At 42.6% G+C, this 18303-nt stretch overlaps 2 protein-coding genes across 5 annotated transcripts; one reads left to right on the forward strand and one right to left on the reverse strand.

Moving 5' to 3' along the window:
- The first annotated feature begins 240 nt into the window (after positions 1-240).
- Positions 241-8160, forward strand: ppp1r11 (protein phosphatase 1, regulatory (inhibitor) subunit 11). The gene is made up of 3 exons (XM_080862355.1): positions 241-460; positions 1666-1774; positions 2926-8160. The coding sequence occupies exons 1-3, from the start codon at positions 383-385 to the stop codon at positions 3108-3110; spliced, it is 372 nt and encodes a 123-aa protein (XP_080718481.1). The 5' UTR covers positions 241-382; the 3' UTR covers positions 3111-8160.
- Positions 8161-8802: 642 nt separating this feature from the next.
- cUnh6orf47 (chromosome Un C6orf47 homolog) lies at positions 8803-17483 on the reverse strand. 4 transcript variants are annotated; one of them, XR_013969261.1, is made up of 4 exons: positions 15617-17483; positions 10177-11068; positions 10054-10082; positions 8803-9682 (listed from the first exon to the last, which is right to left on the reverse strand). XR_013969261.1 is itself a non-coding variant. In XM_080862354.1 (2 exons), the coding sequence occupies exon 1, from the start codon at positions 16519-16521 to the stop codon at positions 15619-15621; it is 903 nt and encodes a 300-aa protein (XP_080718480.1). In that variant the 5' UTR covers positions 16522-17483; the 3' UTR covers positions 8803-11068; positions 15617-15618. The 4 variants fall into 4 exon arrangements, 1 of the variants encoding a protein (XP_080718480.1); XR_013969262.1 differs by having other exon boundaries at positions 8803-10082; XR_013969263.1 differs by having other exon boundaries at positions 10054-11068.
- Between the last annotated feature and the right edge of the window lie 820 nt (positions 17484-18303).

The following is an 18303-nucleotide window of genomic DNA, read 5'->3' on the forward strand; positions in this document are numbered from 1 at the left end:
AACAGAGTTTTCTATCCAGTTAACTATCTAAACCATTTAAATTCCACACATAATATAATGATGTAGCCCAGCGACTACTGTCATGTGATTATTTTTTGTGGGTGATGATGGTTCCCATAGCTGATAGTTGTAACGAGGAGCCGTACGTTTCCGTTCCGACCCTGGCTAACGCGTTTTGTGCTTTGACTGTAGCCACCGCTGTCCCACACCTCGTAACTGTGGGTTGACATTTTTCCATTCAGTGCGATTTTTGGAGTTAAAGAGCGGAAGGTTAGTCGGTTAGCTGTCGACTAACGCGGTGTCGCTCATTGTTGACGCTCTGCTTCGTTTCTTTTGGATCTTTAAGCTAGTTAACGGTAGCGTTAGCAAAGCAGCTGCAGGGATGGCGGAGGTTCCAGGAACATCCAGTGAGACCATAACGGAGACCGTTCAGACGAGCACGCCGCCGCCGCCCCAGCAGGTAAACGATGGACAGCTGTTCCTGAGACAGTTGGACCGCTCTGGCAGCCAGTGACAGTGTACATTAAAGATACAGCGTTTATGTTATTACGGGGGAAGCGTCGTGAGGCCTGATATGTTAGTTACGTTAGGCTTATTTAAATGACAGGGCTGCTAGTAGCGCGGTAGCATTAGGGAAAGCCGATAGCGGGCTAAGTGCTGAATAGCTCCGCGTTGCTGTGTGAAAGTTAAACAGCTTTCAATTAACAACCCGAATCTGTAGTATTGTTGCATAATGTCTAAAGCAGCAGGAGCATCCGGTTTACATGTTAAATACACTCTGTTCAAATCATATTTCAAGTTGTCCTGCTCAGATAAACAGTCAGACCTCCATTAACTGAAATCCCCATAGTCGGTTAGGATGGGTTTAGATGCAGCGCAGACAGGCCCATCTGCAGGCACCACGGGGCAAAGGGATGGTCTCTGCTAGCATACATGCCCGGTAACCCCAGCTTTGTGTCATTTCTGAGGCAAGTGCTCTTTAATAGTTTGTTATTAACCCCTCCCAACCCTCACGGCTTGACTTTTTTTAAAATTTGTTGCGCATTTTTTATTTCTTTTTAAATATGTGCATAGTCATGTTTGACTTTTAAATAAGAAGAAGTCTTAAAGGATATTAAGAGGCATACTCGTGTTTGGCTACAACATACTTTGTGTATCATTTTACACAAATCTTCGTCTGATGCAGACTGTTTACTGCAGATGTTGTCATAATTAGAAGTATTTCAATAGTTGCAATTTATTCCTTATATTGTCAGAATTTGCCTAACTGATGGTCATGGTACATAGACTGGTTCTTATATAGACGCTTCTGCTCTGAGCATTCAAAGCACTTTCCACAACTTAGCCAATTAGCACTTGTATCTGTCTAACATCCATACACATTTAGAGTCTGATACATCAGAGGAACAAGTCCTTGGGGTTAGTATCTGCAGCAGACAGGGATCAAACCACCAACCCTCTGATTAGTAGGTGACCTGCTCCATCACCTGAGCAAGGACATGTTTTACTTTTCAGAGAGCAGGAAACAATAGCATGCCCATGACGCCATAGAGACAACAAGAAGGTCCTACAAATGATAGATGTCATTGAGTGTGACTGCAGGATTCACAGTTCACACTGTGGTTTGTTTGCGATGTCTCACAGTAGACCTCTTACATGTTACAGGAGGGAAGAAGCTTGACAATCAAGTTGAGGAAGAGGAAGACTGAGAAGAAGGTAGAGTGGTCCAGTGACACTGTCGACAACGAGCATTTGGGAAGAAGGTCTTCAAAGTGTGAGTTTATCTTTCTCCGTAGCACACAGGCTGAGAAATGTAATTAAGCATTTCAAATATGTCTGCCACCAGTTTTCAGTGTTTTGCTCTGTCACATTTTAGGAGGAACAAATGCAAACGTATTGGATGCACTTTTTCTTTTACTGTTTAGGTTCAGTGCCAAAACTTGCACTGTGGTATATTTTATGATTGTGGTGGTTTCACAGTGGGGTTGTTGTTATCAGTGGGATTTTCTGTGGGCGTCCAGTGGCTCGTCTGTTGGGATTCTGCAGAATATGAAATAATTGAAAGTCATCATAAAACAATTAAAACTAAATCACAAAAACAACACAGCTGATATTTTACTCTTATGCTGAGTGTGGAACAATGGAATATTTGGCACCGGGCTGCAGAGTCAGTCCTGAAAAAGCTGTTTCATGAAGTTTGTCCTGGAAAGAAACTCGATTTGGACGTTTTCCTCTGAACTGTGTGGTTTTATTATCAGGAAAGAAAGCAAGAAAAAGAAAAACCAGTTTGAAATGACAACAAAGTACACTGGCTATGCTGCCCAGCACCGTTAGTACTGCCGCGCTGCACCCCTGCTTTCCATATGATTCTTTTTATTTATTTATTTTTGTATCATTAATTTCCCCTCAGCATGGTTGAAACTGTGTGTCCACAGCAGAGACTGTACTCAGTCAAATGATGCACACTTATTTATAAAGCCTGGACCATATACACCTGCGCACCACGAGTGACTGTACAGTACACGTGGTTTTCCTGTTTAACTGCAGTATATGACACGCATGAAGTAATTACAACAAGTAGTAGCTTTACCGAACGTGCTTCAGCGTGTCACGGTGCATTGCATCTCATTACTTTCCCCATGACATAATCGAGGCTCAGCTAATTAATTTTAATAGCCTTAATCTTTCTCAGTACCGTGCACATGTGTAACATGCACTAAAATGCAGCTAAAGCCCTGAGTAGACCACGGACTCCTGCCTCAGCATCCGCCTTCTGCACACTTACTACATCAAAGACACAGTATGTGTTTAATCACACGCTCCTGCAGTTACTGTTTCTGAAGTGAAAGTATTTTTAATTTTGAAATGACGAACTTGGAGCTTCATGTGAGCCTGTGGCATCATGAGCTGCTTGTTGTGTTTCAGGCTGCTGCATTTACGAGAAGCCCCGACAGTTTGGAGAATCTTCCTCCGAGAGCGAGGGAGACGACGACGACGAAGGCTGCGGCAGCGCTCACTGTATCCTGGGCCACGGCAGGAGAGGCCATGGACAGACGGGGGGTGGGGGGACTACAGTACCCCCAAACTCTGGGGGGTCGCACTCACACTAACAAAAAGCAGGGCTGATTGTGTGGTCTGAGGGCTCTTTGGCGCCACGACAATGACACATTAAAAACAAACAAACTGCACTCTTGTTTTAGTTTAGTTTCATCACTGAGGTTCAGGCCTGACAACCGGGCTTCAGCCCGAGTCTGAAAGTCCCAGCTGCTGCCGCACGACGGCAGCCTCTGTGCTGCTGCTCCTCTCGGGGAAAGTCATGGCCACGTCACGGGCTCGTGGAAAATACTTTGCCGACCTCAAAGCGTGTTTGCTATTGTGCCAACTTAAATATGAAGCATAGACTGGCAACACGTTCAAATTGTGATTCTAACTGAAATCAAATGACAGTTTCAGCGTTTTTCCAATTAGCTCCACTCGGTGTGCATGACATCACTGCTCAGCCTTATCTGCCGACCTAACACACTAGGAAAATAAGCTCTGAGCTTTGAACTTTATTCTTTCCTTTGTTTGGTTTTATTGAGTTGTGCTGGCAGGTTGGGCTCCTTTATGGTCATCATCTAGGTGATGCGCATCAACCCCATGATGTGGAGGTTTGAAAGGATTATTTAGAAAAGAAAAATAAAACTTGTAAAATCGATTTTCCTTTTTCCAGAAAAGTTATGTCTGCAGATTCCACAGTGCACCCAGAAGAGCTTCACAGCTCTATAACAGTCGCATTACTTCCTGTTACTTCGTGGAACTTTAAATCATTCCAAAAGTAGTCATTAGTAGCAATGTGATTGGTTCTGAATACATCAGAGGAGTGCTGACTCTCCCCAGCAGCATGTGGGACTTTCTGACTGCAAGGCATCAGTTTGGAAAAGGTGACAGCAGAAAGAGGCCATTAAATGCTGTCTGCTCGCAGAGTTAAATGTATATAATACAGCATATTGTTTTTTTAAAATGTAGTTTTCTAATTTATTTGCTGCTCTTAATTCTGAACTCGTCCATATTTGACATGTACCTGAGCCCAGCGGGTTAAATACTGGACATTTTGATTAGCTTCATATTTGTCTTTTCTGAGCTGTTCACCAGATTTACAGCGAATGCTGAACATATGAGCCAAGGCTCTGAATATAGTTTGGTTCACTGAGGTGGGCTTGTGTGAGCTGCTTTTCTATATCTTCACTGTATGGAGAGAAATTTGCTTCTGTGTACAATACGATCCACAAGCGTAAACTAACATTTACAAATGTGTACAATAATTTGTGTGCAACTTTTCAGGGGCACCACAGACAAATATGAAGCGATCTGACCACATGAAAACCATTTTACAAATGCGTATACCCAGACCTGAATAAATACGATTATTTATGCACAGTTTATTAAGTTCAGCTTTACGAATCCAATAATTTTACTTTTCAAAAACCTTTGTGTGTACAAATGTCTACACGTAACATCTCTCTCACTCATTTAAAAACATTACATATGTGTGGAATCGCCTGATGTGCACAGATCACCTCGCACGCCAACGTGGGGTTTTGAGACGAATTTAGCCGTGCCAGCTTGGCACAGATCCACAAATATGAGATGCACCAAGCTCCCAGTGTAAAACTGCTTCAAGTGTAGACCTGCGTGTCTTTTTCTAAATAAACAGAACAGCTCATTCAGTTCTGTTCAGTTTTATTTACACAGCCCCAAATCACAACAACAGTCGCCTCAAGGTTCTTTATATGGTAAGGTCGACCCTACAATACTACATGCAGAGAAAAACCCAACAATCATATGACCCCCTGTGAGCAGCACTTTGGCGACAGTGGGAAGGAAAAACTCCCTTTTAACAGGAAGAAACCTCCGGCAGAACCAGGCTCAGGGAGGGGCGGGGCCATCCGCTGTGATTGGTTGATGTGAGAGAAGGAAGACAGGATAAAGACATGCTGTGGAAGAGAGACAGAGGTTAATAACAGATATGATTCAATGCAGAGAGGTCTGTTAATACATAGTGAGTGAGGTAGAAACACCCAGTGCATCATGGGAATCCCCCGGCAGCCTACATCTATTGCAGCATAACTACGGGAGGATTCAGGGTCACCTGGTCCAGCCCTAACTATATGCTTTAGCAAAAAGGAAAGTTTGAAGCCTAATCTTGAAAGTAGAGATAGTGTCTGTCTCCTGAATCCAAACTGGAAGCTGGTTCCACAGAAGAGGGGCCTGAAAACTGAAGGCTCTGCCTCCCATTCTACTTTTAAATACTCTAGGAACAACAAGTAGGCCTGCAGAGCGAGAGCCAAGTGCTCTAATAGGGTGATATGGTACTACAAGGTCATTAAGATAAGATGGGGCCTGATTATTTAAGACCTTGTATGTGAAGAGCAGGATTTTGAATTCTGGATTTAACAGGAAGCCAATGAAGGGAAGCCGATGCAGGCTTACCCCACATGGGCATGCGATGTGATCTGTGTGTATCAGGGGATTCATCCAAACGTATTTAAGGTCTTTTGAGTAAGTGAGAGAAATGTTACGTGTAGTTTTTGACACACACAGAAAGGTTTTTGAAAGGTGGGATTATAGGATTTGTGAAGCTGATCTTAATGAACTGTGTGTAAATGATCAGAATGTATTCAGGTTCTGATGCATGAATTTTTAGAATAGTTTTACATGTGGTCAGATTGCTTGTATTTGTGTGTGGATTGAAGTGTGTGCTAATGAAAAGTTGCACACAAATTACTGCACAGATTTGTAAGTGTTAGTTTTCTCTTGTGGATCATATTGTACACATTGGCAACCCTTATCAGGTAAATCTCTCTCCATATCATTAGGCTATGGAAGGCATGCTCACAATAACACAAACTAACTAATAGAGGCAGCAGATACGAATTAGTGTATCCCATTCAAATGGACCCATATTCAAAAGTATTTTGCAGGATTAGTGCCTTTCTGTAAAGTGTTCCCCATAATCAGTACCACCTTTTACTGTATTAGGAAGTAGCTCTACAAAAACAAAGTGAGGGAAAAATAAAGTCAAACATTTAGATTATTGAAATATAGTAAATAAACACAGTTTAATCATGAGTACATACGCATGCTAAAATGTTTCAATTTACATACAAAACTGCTTTAAATGAGTTTCTAACTACTGTTGTATAACTAGAGTTTGCAGATTAGTCACACAAGTCCATCTTGTTTTGTGTCCCATGATTTTTATCAGAGACTTTGGCAGTGAGCTGGTTATAAATACAAATATTAACTAAGCTTATATATTTCAGAATTTACTGATTATAGGCTTGTTTTCTTTTTAAAAAACCTTTAATGTCATTGGGAGTCACTTTCAAAATCGGTATTGTTTTAGCTAGTTGGATTCTTGAAGACAGTTTCATGTGTGATGAGGATGTTAATGTTGGATGAACTGAAGTAAGCTGATTTGGTCAGGATCATGTAAGCCTGGATTAGTCAGACTAGATCTGAAGAATGGAGACCTGGAGGAGATACACGGTCGCCTTACTTCAAAACTTTAGCTCTCCGCCTCTTATTTACAATCACTCTGTATTCTGACCAAAGCTCATTAACTCAGAAGGAGGAGGCGGGGTCTGTTTTACCTTTAAACACTTTCATGGGTTTAGTTTTGTTTGGTTGTTTAAATCCTTCGTGTCCACTGGATAAAACCAGTCTGCCCACTTGAGATTTGAGTACAACTGCTTTTTCATTTTTCTTTTTCACAGGCTCAGCAGTGGTTGTGAGCAGCAGCATGGAAAAGTAAGAAGTTGTGTGTGTGCACTGATTCACTACAGTGTTCACGTTCCTGAGCTGCATGTCAGCCAGAAAACAAAGCCTCGGTGAGGGCGAGGGGTGTTTGTGCTTTTCCTGCTGTGCTCGCTGGTTTCCTCGCTGTGAGGTAAATAAAGACAGAGCTTTACATGATTTGAGGTTCGTTGCTGACCAGAGTGTACACATGTAACTGCCTAACGTGGCACAGAGAACGGGGGTGAAGCTGCGTGACTACTGGCCCAGGCTTATTTTTCTGACGTCTCTGCTGTGACACTCCATCATCATCGTCCTCATCCAGGATGGGTTCAGACCGTGGGTTATATTCACATCATCTCCACCAACATTTCCTGTACTGCCCACACACATTGTTACATATGTACATTGTTCTTGTAACAGTATTGCAGCTTTCTGTACATACACAATGAATACACTGAGATCAGATTTAATGTGAATTAAAGTTTTGAACTGTGATTAAAAATGTCGTACTGATGTGTGACACAGGAATAAATGTTTAGTCATGTCCCATCAGGTCTCCCCAGTGGACTAAAGGACAAATCTGTGTGTAAAATCCACTTTCAGTAAAGACCCCACAGTAACAGACCTGACAAAGATAAAAACACCTCAATTGTAGCTTCCACTGTGGAAACACATGGTTGTCATGCTTCTCAGTCACTTCCTCAGCCTCACCTTGAACTGGCTTAAGGTTTAAAGGTTGGCCAGTGTGCTGACAGCTGATTCGAGTTTCCTGTTGGTGAATGGTGGAGACACGTCCAACATCAACTGACAAAAACATTACAGCTTAAAGTTATTTGCAACTTTGCACTTTCAGTACTGTGACTTCCTACATTGCTTCACTGTTCTGTTGCTATCATTATTTCTTTCCAAGCAAGCAGCTGCTTCCTGGCTGCTTTGTTTTTTAGCCTTTAAAGGCCCAATGATTGTGAACGCTCAAGTGACACCAGTGCCACCTAGTGGTCGGTGGAAAAGCCAAACTTTCACTGTAAAGTCTTTGTTCACGACTCCATGATTTGTTCCATTTGAAGGGTGAGATGTGTGCACTAACATTTGAAATGTTAATGAAAGGTTTCTGAATGGCCCTCTCTCTGCAGTATTTATGTATTTTGACCAATCACAGTACAGGGGAGTTCCTTTCCTAGGTCTAGAGCCTAGAGACAGAAATGGGACTCGTAAAAGTGTGTAAAAAAACCCAAACTCACGTGTGTGTAATACTAACCAGATAAAGAGTAAGACGTGTTTCGCAGGAAATAGGACAAATAAAGATTGCTCCTTCATGTGAGCCCTGCCTTAAAGTAGTTTGTCAGACTCGAGTCACAATCAAGCCGAGATTTAAAACTGATGCTTTTCATTCTTCATGATCTACTAAACACAGCTAACTTTGGCCTACAGACTATTACATCATCAACATCCCACAGTAAAAAAATACCTGAGAATTTATTGTTTGAATCTACCCAAGAGTCTTTTTTAATGCAGATTTAATTTCATATGATGGCTCCTGGTGACTTTACAGCGTGATGTGGCAGGTATCAATCATCTGTAGAAACTAACTACAGGCTACAGAGGTTCACGCAGCCTAGGGTGCTTTTAGGTCACTTGTCAGAGTAGCATCAGTGTTACACATCTGATTTGAAGAACGCACTGACCACTTAATTAATTCTGGCAGTTAAAAAAGGTCATCAGCTCTGTGCAAGTACATTTCCCAGCATGAATGGAAACAAATGCATCAATCATTTAAAACAATCAGGTTTAGCTGGCTATTACATGCAAAGACCAGTGTGGTCCTGCACTCTGGCTACAAACGGTCGTTCCAGCACAATCCACATAACCAACCACCAGAGTTTCAAGATTTCAGCTGAGAAGGATGGCAGCTAGAAATCCTTCCCTGCTTTGTTCCTTCCAGGTTGACACAAGGGATCAGCATCAGGCAAGTGATTAATACAATAACAAAGAAGTATACACATAGACTTGTAAAGATTTGGTGTAACCTGTTTACTTGAACAATATTATAAAATCAAACATTTTCAAACACTTAAATATTTCATTATGTGGCCAAAAACTGGAAAAAAGCAAGATTAAGATTGTAAGATTAAGGAAAAAATACCATATCATTATTTGAATTGTGATGGACAAATATAGCATGGCCAAAGGATCCAATGATGCCCTTTAAAGCTGCATCCTCTGAGGACTCTCCTATGTTACAGTAAGACGAGGAAAAGCAGCAGATTTGCATCTCCTACCTTAAACTATCAGCAGACTCTGAACCCTGTTGTGCTGTGAAGTGCAGTGTCAGTAAGGGTTTGATTTTACGCTATATTTTCATCAATAAGAATTCTGTAGTTTTGTTATACGTCATGCACAAATAAGACACAAATACTTCAGTTAATTTTGCCCAAAGGCTTCATCATCGCACAGGCTGATGGAGCTGAAGTCCATAAGTGTTACTGGAATAAACGGTTCAGCGGCACATACTTAAACACAGTAATATATACGAGAGTAGTGGTAAATGGAAAAGCCCTCCGTGACATTTCTGTGGAGGGAAAGTGCGCCCTACGTTGTGAGTATATATCATGGCACAGAAAACAACAAAAGGCAGAATCTAAGTGTACACACAAAATACTTTAAAGTCAGCTGCTGGTATTGTGCCGGTTCCCAGAATCTCACATATCTCTCACAGAAAGCAACAATGAGTGTACTGCTCCTTCAACCAGTTCATAGTTTGAATGTAGCATCGGCTGCAAATGCATGCCAAGGTTGCAGAAGCTTCCACAGCTCAGGTAGACCTGCTGTTTGATTCACCGAACATCTGATCACTTATAAACGAACAGCAACCATCTCCATGCTGAAGCTACTTCCTTTATGACTTGAAAGGAAAGATCTGAATTAGATTTCATTAGTCTTTTGCTCTTTGTCTAAAAAAAGAAATTTAAACTGCAGACTACTCTTGGCTTTAATACAGTCTATGCCAGGGGTGTCGAACTCCAGGCCTCGAGGGCCGGGGTCCTGCAGGTTTTAGATCTCACCCTGGGTCAACACACCTGAATCACATGATTACTTCATTAGCAGGCATCTGGAGAACTTCAGGACATGTTGAGGAGGTCATTTAGCCGTTTGAATCAGCTGTGTTGGATCAAGGAGACATCTGAAAGCTGCAGGACACCGGCCCTCGAGGCCTGGAGTTCAACACCTGTGGTCTATGCTGTAGTGTGCGTGTCTTGAGTAGCTATAGCTCACCAGTGGTGTTTGCTACTAGCTCGGATCTCCTGCAGGCGACACAAACATTCACATTAGCTCCCTGTTTCACTGAGTGAGCCGGTACGGTGTCCTGGATACAAGCTCAAAGTCACAGGTCAGTACCATCACAGAGTCTAAACCAGGGGTGGGACCTCCAGGCCTCGAGGGCCGGGGTCCTGCAGGTTTTAGATCTCACCCTGGGTCAGCACACCTGAGTCAGATGATTGGTTCATTACCAGCCTCTGAAGAACTTCAAGACATGTTGAGGTCATTTAAATCAGCTGTGTTGGAACAAAGGTTAAAGTCAAGCAAATGTACATGGCCAAGCTTCAATTGAGTTCAAACTGAGCGGGGCCATACGGCAGATTTAAATTTGCCCCCCACACAATGAACACGGTCAGAAGAGCTAAACATTAGGAGGCACACTAAAACTGGCCAGTGGATGCAGGCGCAAACTGTCGGTGGTGCTGTTCAGTAAGACTTCTGTTCAGAGTTTATTCCTGCTCCTCGCTGTGTTTAAGAGACCCAAAGATATTTCTGCTTCACCTAAAGTGTCTCAGTGAGGCTCTCTTCATAAATGCTGCATCTGTCCTCTCTAAGATTTGCTGTTCTACTCACCAACACAACGCACTGGAGGCAATCGGCTGGTCTCAAATCAAGTGACTGTCTCATGGGAAGAGTAGTCCCACAAACAAGAAGAAAACAGAAACGGGTACCTGCTGGCGATTTCCCCTTTCACTTAAGCATTCTCTGAACATTCATGAGCTCTTCTGGTGTAGATTACAACAGTTATCAGTGAGATCAACTGAACACAGATGCAGATCTGTAGTGCTGGACATAAAGTGCCACAAGTATCATTTCTCTGAATATGAAATTAATGTGCAATACAATTCTTAAGTTACGCTGCAGAACACACGCTGCAGTCCACAGTCTCAGTCCCACCGCTGTGACGTCAGAGGGCTGGAGGAGGTGTGATACAGCTGGAGTACTGGTGGTGCCAGCAAATTCTCTCCACCTGTGGAAGACACACACCAAATAAACAGACGATCAGGAGACTACAGCGATCACTGCACGTGTGTGCATGCTGCCTGGTATAGCTCAACAATTAGAGTTAACTAACACGGTGGTTGTTGCCTCTGTTTTAAAACTACCAAAAACTAAACTCTGTTCAAGAGCACAGGTTTAATAAAATCCTGTTAACTGTGAAGAAAACACGTGAGATTTGTCCCAAAAACAGAGCCAACCTAAGGAAACTGCCTCTGAAACCACCCTGCTGTCAGTTTGGTTAAAACAACTTCCTTTTCCGAGCTCTCAGTTCACGTCTTTAGAAATAATGAAATCTAAAACAATCAGTCTGATACACAACAAGTGTTTTCAGCCTACAAATGCAGGACAGTGACAACTAAGATTTCTTCATAGCGTGCAACATTTCTTTCCAACACTGGCTCTGTGGACACTGGAGACACTGTTATACTGTCAGTCAGATCCCCCAAAACAAAAATCAAGCCAGCAGTGTTTAGGAAGCATAGTCTTTAGTCTGTATGGGTCTTTTATTTTGAAAAGTTAAGAGCTTCTCTTTGTTGTTCCAGTGTCTAACTCATACTCTCCTCATGTGCTCTGTGCAGCCTGACGTGGCTTCCATGAAAAACAAAAGACCCGATGCAGTTTTCACCAGCAGAGGCACATTTGGTGGAACTGCTAGTGACAGTCTCACCAGTGTCCTGTTCAGCTCTTCTACAACTGAACATGTTTCCATCTCAGAGGTGAAAGTTAAACCAAAGGCCTTGTCAATGCTACCACTGCTTATCACTGTTGCATAATGTTGGCAGTTATTTGGGAATTTAATTTGAAGTTCCAATCTACATGAATGAGAAGAATGCTGGTACTTTTACTTCTGTCAGTGGGACATAAAAACGACATGTTGAGAAGTACAGTCAAATCTGATAAAGACACTTAAAAAGTTAGATGTCTTTTCCCCAAAGTAAGATTTAAAATGCTTCTTATAGTGCATGCTTTTATTTTACTTTGCTTTATTCAAGACCGGGCATGAGCCAAACATGTCAAAGATCCGTACCTCGTCAAACATGAAAGTTTGCTAAACCTGCTTTGTGAAACAGGCGCATGTACTTTGCCATCTCACAGTAAACATAAGCTGATGATGTTCTTCCTTTGTTGGAGTTTATTCCTCCCTTTGGAGGCCTTCCTACTTGGGGGGGATACATGGTCTCAATAGCAAATGTTTAAACGCATGTCTCACACAAAACAACATAACATTTGGAAGAATATGAAACTGGTCAAGTTGATCACCCATTGTGTGTATATAACTATGCTAAATTGTATCTATCACTGTAGCTATGTTTATACATGTTCTCCTTGTTTATTGTGTGTGGGATTCAATAGAAGGTTGAGCATGGGGTAGGGATTAATAGGTATGTTATACTTCTTCCATTTCAGAATTAATAATTGTCATTTAGACTTATTTTATTTATTTTGTTTTATCTGAGCACATACGTGTGTGTATTTACATATATATTCATTTTTGTAAATGCAAGTATGTGTACTTGTGTGTGTATATATTGTTTTTTTTTCTGTATATGTCTGAAATAAAGATACAATACATAAGGCACATTAAATACAGAGTAACACACTTTTGGTTCACATAAAAACATGTAGTTAAATCACCAATAGGCTGCAAGTAGGGCAGGGTTTAACGATTTCAGCTTGAATAAAGTGATATTGATTCATTAAATCCTGAATCAATTTTTAAATATAAATGTTTAATTACAAACGACAGAATCTCAGCTTAAAGCTCATTAAAGTATTTAAACAACCAGCAAACAGCTAAAACAGTAAATGAGAGCAGGTAAACGGACTCCACACAAAGAAACACGCAGCGTGGATCGTTCACCCGACTGTGTTTTATCCTCAGTTACTTTGACAGAAAGGCATCTGCTGTGATGCTCACACCTCTGATCAAGTCTTTGTTTTTATACATAGATATAAAAATGTAGATATGTACTGATGAGCAGAATTTTAATATTTCCGACTGTGTCAAAATGTAATCAAATGGAATCAGTTATAAAATCAGTGAGGATTCTCAGGCCCAGCTGCTAACGCAGGCCTTCAGAGTCACTTTCAGCAGGCGCTTGCACACCTGCCTTTTGAGGGCAATTCAGTGTCCATGAACAAGTCAATTACTTACTGAATTCCATACAAGAGACAGAAAAACAGCTCTATGCAGACGGGTAGTTGTTCTTTTGTGGAATGTAAACCTTTTCTACATGAATCAATCTATGCAACAAAAATGTCTGCGTGCTCTTTAACGCAGGGCTTTGTGTTGCTTTAACTCTTTAAAATGATCCAAATGTGTAGTAATGAATTTGAGGCCACTTTCTCCTTTAGAAACGCTATGATTTTGTCAGTGTGCTTTGGATCATCACGCTGGAGTATTCCCGGGAGAGCTTTTGTCAGATTATTTTGGTACATCCACTGGTGTAATTTATATCTGTCATCTCCCCCTGAGTACTTCGACTGTGGAGACGACACATTCATTGTTAACATCAGTAAGTTCATCTTGGTCTGTTCTGATCAAAGAATGCACTCCCAGTATTTATTCGATTTCATCTCATGTTCTTTAACTAATATTCATTTTTTAATAAACTGAAAAGTTTATTAAAGTAGTTTTTTTCCCTTTGGATGCAATCCATAGTCGCTGTTATGCAACCTCTTCCTCACTGAATGAACTCTCAGTAATAACTGCTCCACTGAGCATTTGCCCATGTATGTTTTCAGGGCCAGACTGTGGAGGTAGCACGGGCTTATTTTAGAAAAGCCTCTTCAGCTTGTTGTACGTCTCCTCCTGATTACTGCTGCAGCTCGGTGGTTTGTTTTGGCTGGTCACACACAGCACAGACTGGCAGATACACTCAGGAAGTAGAACATCCACTAATCCCAATTCAATCATTTAATCAACAATCATCCTAAAGGCAGCTCCCAACATGAGGACATAACCAATGTAAAATTATTAAGTAAAGCAAACTTCAGTTCCATCATTTTTTCACGTAGTCTCGAGTTATTCATTATCTTCACACATTGTAAACTCCGTCAGCTTTCCCGACTTGGATTGAAATGCTTGGATGTGAGCATGTGCAGTAGCCCAATTCAGGCCCAATGTTGATCTCAGAGTAGAAGACAGAAACCCCTCAGTGCAGCATAAAATGGTAAATAGCCTGTATTTGTATAGCGCTTTACTAGTCCCTAAGGACCCCAAAGCGCTTTACACTACATCCAGTCATCCACACATTCACACACTGGTGATGGCAGCTACATTGTAGCCACAGCTGCCCTGGGGCGCACTGACAGAGGCGAGGCTGCCGGACACTGGCGCCACCGGGCCCTCTGACCACCACCAGTAGGCAACGGGTGAAGCGTCTCGCCCAAGGACACAACGACCGAGACTGTCGGAGCCGGGGCTCGCACCGGCAACCTTCCAATTACAGGGCGAACTCCCAACTCTTGAGCCACGATCGGCCCCTAAAAAACATAAAGAGCCTCAATGCTGGATTTGAACTTTTTTTTTTAAGCTTGTAATAAGTGTGTGACACAATGCACAGCTGACATCATCTAATGTTTGTTAAAGTTAGTTTTCCAGCACTAACTATCTCAGCTAATCGGTGCTTCACAGTTAGACTTAACTATGAGGCAACATTAGGGTCACATTGAGAATAAAGTCAGAAGCTTGAGATTAATCTTGAAATGCTACTTTGGTGCCTGTGACAGCAACGACTTTAATCTCCACTTTTTGAATAATACATATATTTTTACTCTTAACGGGGCCCTAATACTCCGTCACATTTGGGAGAGAAACTTGTACTGAATGTGTCGAGGCTTTGTTGCACAGCCAACAGCAGCTTTTCTTACCACTGGTCACAGAATGCCTCAAACATATTTTAGTTATTTCAACTAACAGTGAAAGTAAACAAGTTGGCGCCCTTTTTCTATTTTGCTCGAGCTGACAGAGTGAATGTAGTTTGATCCTCCAGGTGTTTGCAGAAGATAAACTCCATACAAATAACCACAGCTCTGGCTGTGTTAACTTAGCTGCAGAGTTCACGCTCAGTGAAGTTTGTTAAAGCTGTGTGAAGCCTAGCAGACAGCTGATAGTGGGTCTTACTCACAACACACAATAACTCAATCTTGACAGGGAAATAAGTGGTTCCTCCCAGAGCAGGTCTGAGCTTCGAGCTGGTTTCACACCACTCAGAGAATGTTTTTTTGTGTTTCACTTGGTAACAGGGTTAAAATAGATCCAGGATGTCCCTGCTGTGTTTGTGTTGGATGCCCAATGACAGCACTGAGCATTTTTCTCTTCTTCTTACAGTAGTTGATCAACTTACACAGACTCGTAGTGTTCAACTGTGTAACAACTGCTAGCCCCTACACTAAAACGCCTTCAGTAAACAGCTGTATTATTCTGAAGCCTGGACAAAAAAACAACACAATGTTACAGAATAAAATTAAATCTGATAACTTTGACAAATATAACAAGAATAAATGGACTCACCTTTAATTTGTCTTTACCTTGTCTTTGACAGACACAGGCTTGTCTTTGTGTTCCTTAGTGTCTCTCGTGTCATCAGTGTCCTTTCCTGTCTGGTCATTCTCTTCCTCAACACCTAGCATCACACTCTGTCGAACACTGACAGAGATCACCAACGCCTGAATGATGCCATAGATCAGGGCAAACTGCAGGAGATACTCCTGGATCAACCAGAGTAATCCTGCCATTCCAACTGTGGCGACAAAAAACATAGCCATACCATGAAACCACAGTCTCAGTGCTCCCTGGACACCCAGCACCTCCAGGATAAGCTTGGCAGGAGGTGACACAGTCCACAGGAAGCCAACAACAAACAGGTCAAACAAGTGGCGTAGGAAGTTAAAGCAGATCTCGTAGTGCTCTGGTACAATCTCCACGTTCCAGCTGTGTGCAAACAGTCGAAAAGGAGAAGTCAGCTGAGAGGGAGAAGGGGTGGGGGACGGAGGGGGGGTTCCATAATCAGAAAAGTCTCCATCAGTATCACGTTCCCGTGGATCTCCAGTCCCACCGTCACGTTTCCTGTGTCGTAGTCCACTTAGCTCAGTTTTCCTTGGCCACAGATAAGAAGTTGGAAGATATCTATCCCACCACCTAGGCACCAGTACAGTTTCAGCCTCTGGCTTCCCTGCCGCCAGATCTTCAATTTTAATGGGCTGAAGCTTCTCCTGTGCCTCCCAGTACTCCTCTACTGGACTGCTTAGTTCATGCTGACGTCCCCATGAGCCCCAGATCCAAGCCTTGATGCCCCAACCACCACTGCCACGCAGCTTTTGGCGCTCAGCTGTCAAAACGTTAGTGTCCTTTGACCTGGCACCGCTGCTGCCCCATGAGCGGACCCACCCCCACGCTTTGCCCACCACAGCTGCCATGTCTGCTCGCGGAGCTTGTTAGAGCTCGGTTAAAATCGTCAGTTCTCACGTCCTGTTGGCTTCCCGAGCTTCAGAGAAAAGCATGCACTCGCTGTCGGTGCAGTTATGAAGTTGAAATACTTGTTCAGGAGGCCTCAGGCCTGGGCAACGTGACGTCCTCGGGTCATCGCCACACCTGTGGGTGTGTTCGAGCAGTTCAGCAGACAAAAGGTTACACTCGCCCCCACCCTACATTACTTACAGGGCTCAGCTCTTAACGAGACTCCACCATTTAAAGTCCAGAAGAACAGTCTACATGTTTGGTTTCAGCTGACAACCTTCGAGGGTGCTTTCAGTATTTCAGCGACACCTTAGCACAGAGGAACTGGGAAAGTTGACGAAAGCTTCAGCTCAGCGTTAGCCAACAGTTAGCTTATTCTTTGGCCAGCCCTTCCCAACAAAAAAACAAAACAAACTTTTTTCAGCCTCTCGAAACGCATTTGTTAACTCCTCAAACAAGTAGAAAGGTTGGTTTACGCGTGCAGTTTGGTATCCAGCTCCACGTCAACATCGTGCAGCTTTGCTAACACAGCGGTCAGCTGCCCTACAGGTTACTCACCACTGAGCGAGCTGTTTAAAGTTTACCTCACATATGATTTTTCGGTGTGAATAAACCTGTCAGTGATAAAAGTCAGTAGCTAAAAGCTCACCTTCGCCGCTGTTAGCTGCTTTGTCAGAACCCAGCTAGCGCTACTCGTTAGCATGAGGTAACTCGATAAACAGACTAGTTGCTCTGCTTCAGCACGTCGTGGCTCAAATGTCCACTGTGGAGAGAAAGGTCCGTGTCCACTTAAAGCTAAGGGAAGGCAGGTACCACTAAGAGCACTCCTAGCAAGCACAAAAAGGTCGCCTGAACGGTTTCCCCGCTCATTACGAGAACAAAGACGACGAACTACCGGGTCGCTTTCAGCCTTCAAAATAAAACCATGGTTACCGTCAGAAGGTCAGCATCACGTGAGACTCGTCCTCTTCAGTGATGTTGCCAACGTGTAAATTAGCTTTGCACGTCAGTCAATTTCACGGAGGCAGATGTTTGTAAAACATATCAAACTACACAATTTCTCAGGTTCTGGACACACCCGATTTTATATCAGTTCAGCGTAGAAATACGTGACCAAGCCGCTGTCAGCTCAGCCTTTTATTCCTTTGCATGAGATCGTTTAATGATGTTGGATAATTTTGCCACATCACTAACATTTAATTCCAGTTTAGCCATGTGCAGCACTTTAATACAGCATTCAGTCACCCATCAGTAAGGTTTCACACATTTATACAAGTAAAATGTTGCACTGATGTGTAAGACAGTAAACCCAAAAGCTGCTTGGGGATTATACAGTTACAACCATCTGATCAGTGCATGAGAAGAACTTATGGCAAAACTGTCACCCACTGATATTAGCTTCCAAAGCACATTGCTCTGAGTTTACTGTGATCAACCCACTGAAGAAAATAGCCATTGGTCCTGTGTGGTCAACCTTTATTGTCCTTAAATACAGTGGTTTAAAAACAAAACAAAAACCACATTCATTCACACAGATGAAGACACGTTGCTTAAAGCAATGGAAGACGTGCACTGCTCCAGCTTGATGCTTCCATCAGATGACAGACGAGGCTCTTCAGTGTTGGGAGTGCCACCTCTGCAGTTACACCTGTCAAAGGACAAAAATGAGTGAGACATGTAAGGGGGTGGGGGAACTCATTGTCACAGAGTGTAGTACATCTCCAACTTACAGCACACACACT

Source organism: Rhamphochromis sp. 'chilingali', assembly GCF_963969265.1.
Source record: "Rhamphochromis sp. 'chilingali' genome assembly, chromosome: 17".
In the NCBI taxonomy this organism is placed as follows: Eukaryota; Metazoa; Chordata; class Actinopteri; order Cichliformes; family Cichlidae; genus Rhamphochromis; species Rhamphochromis sp. 'chilingali'.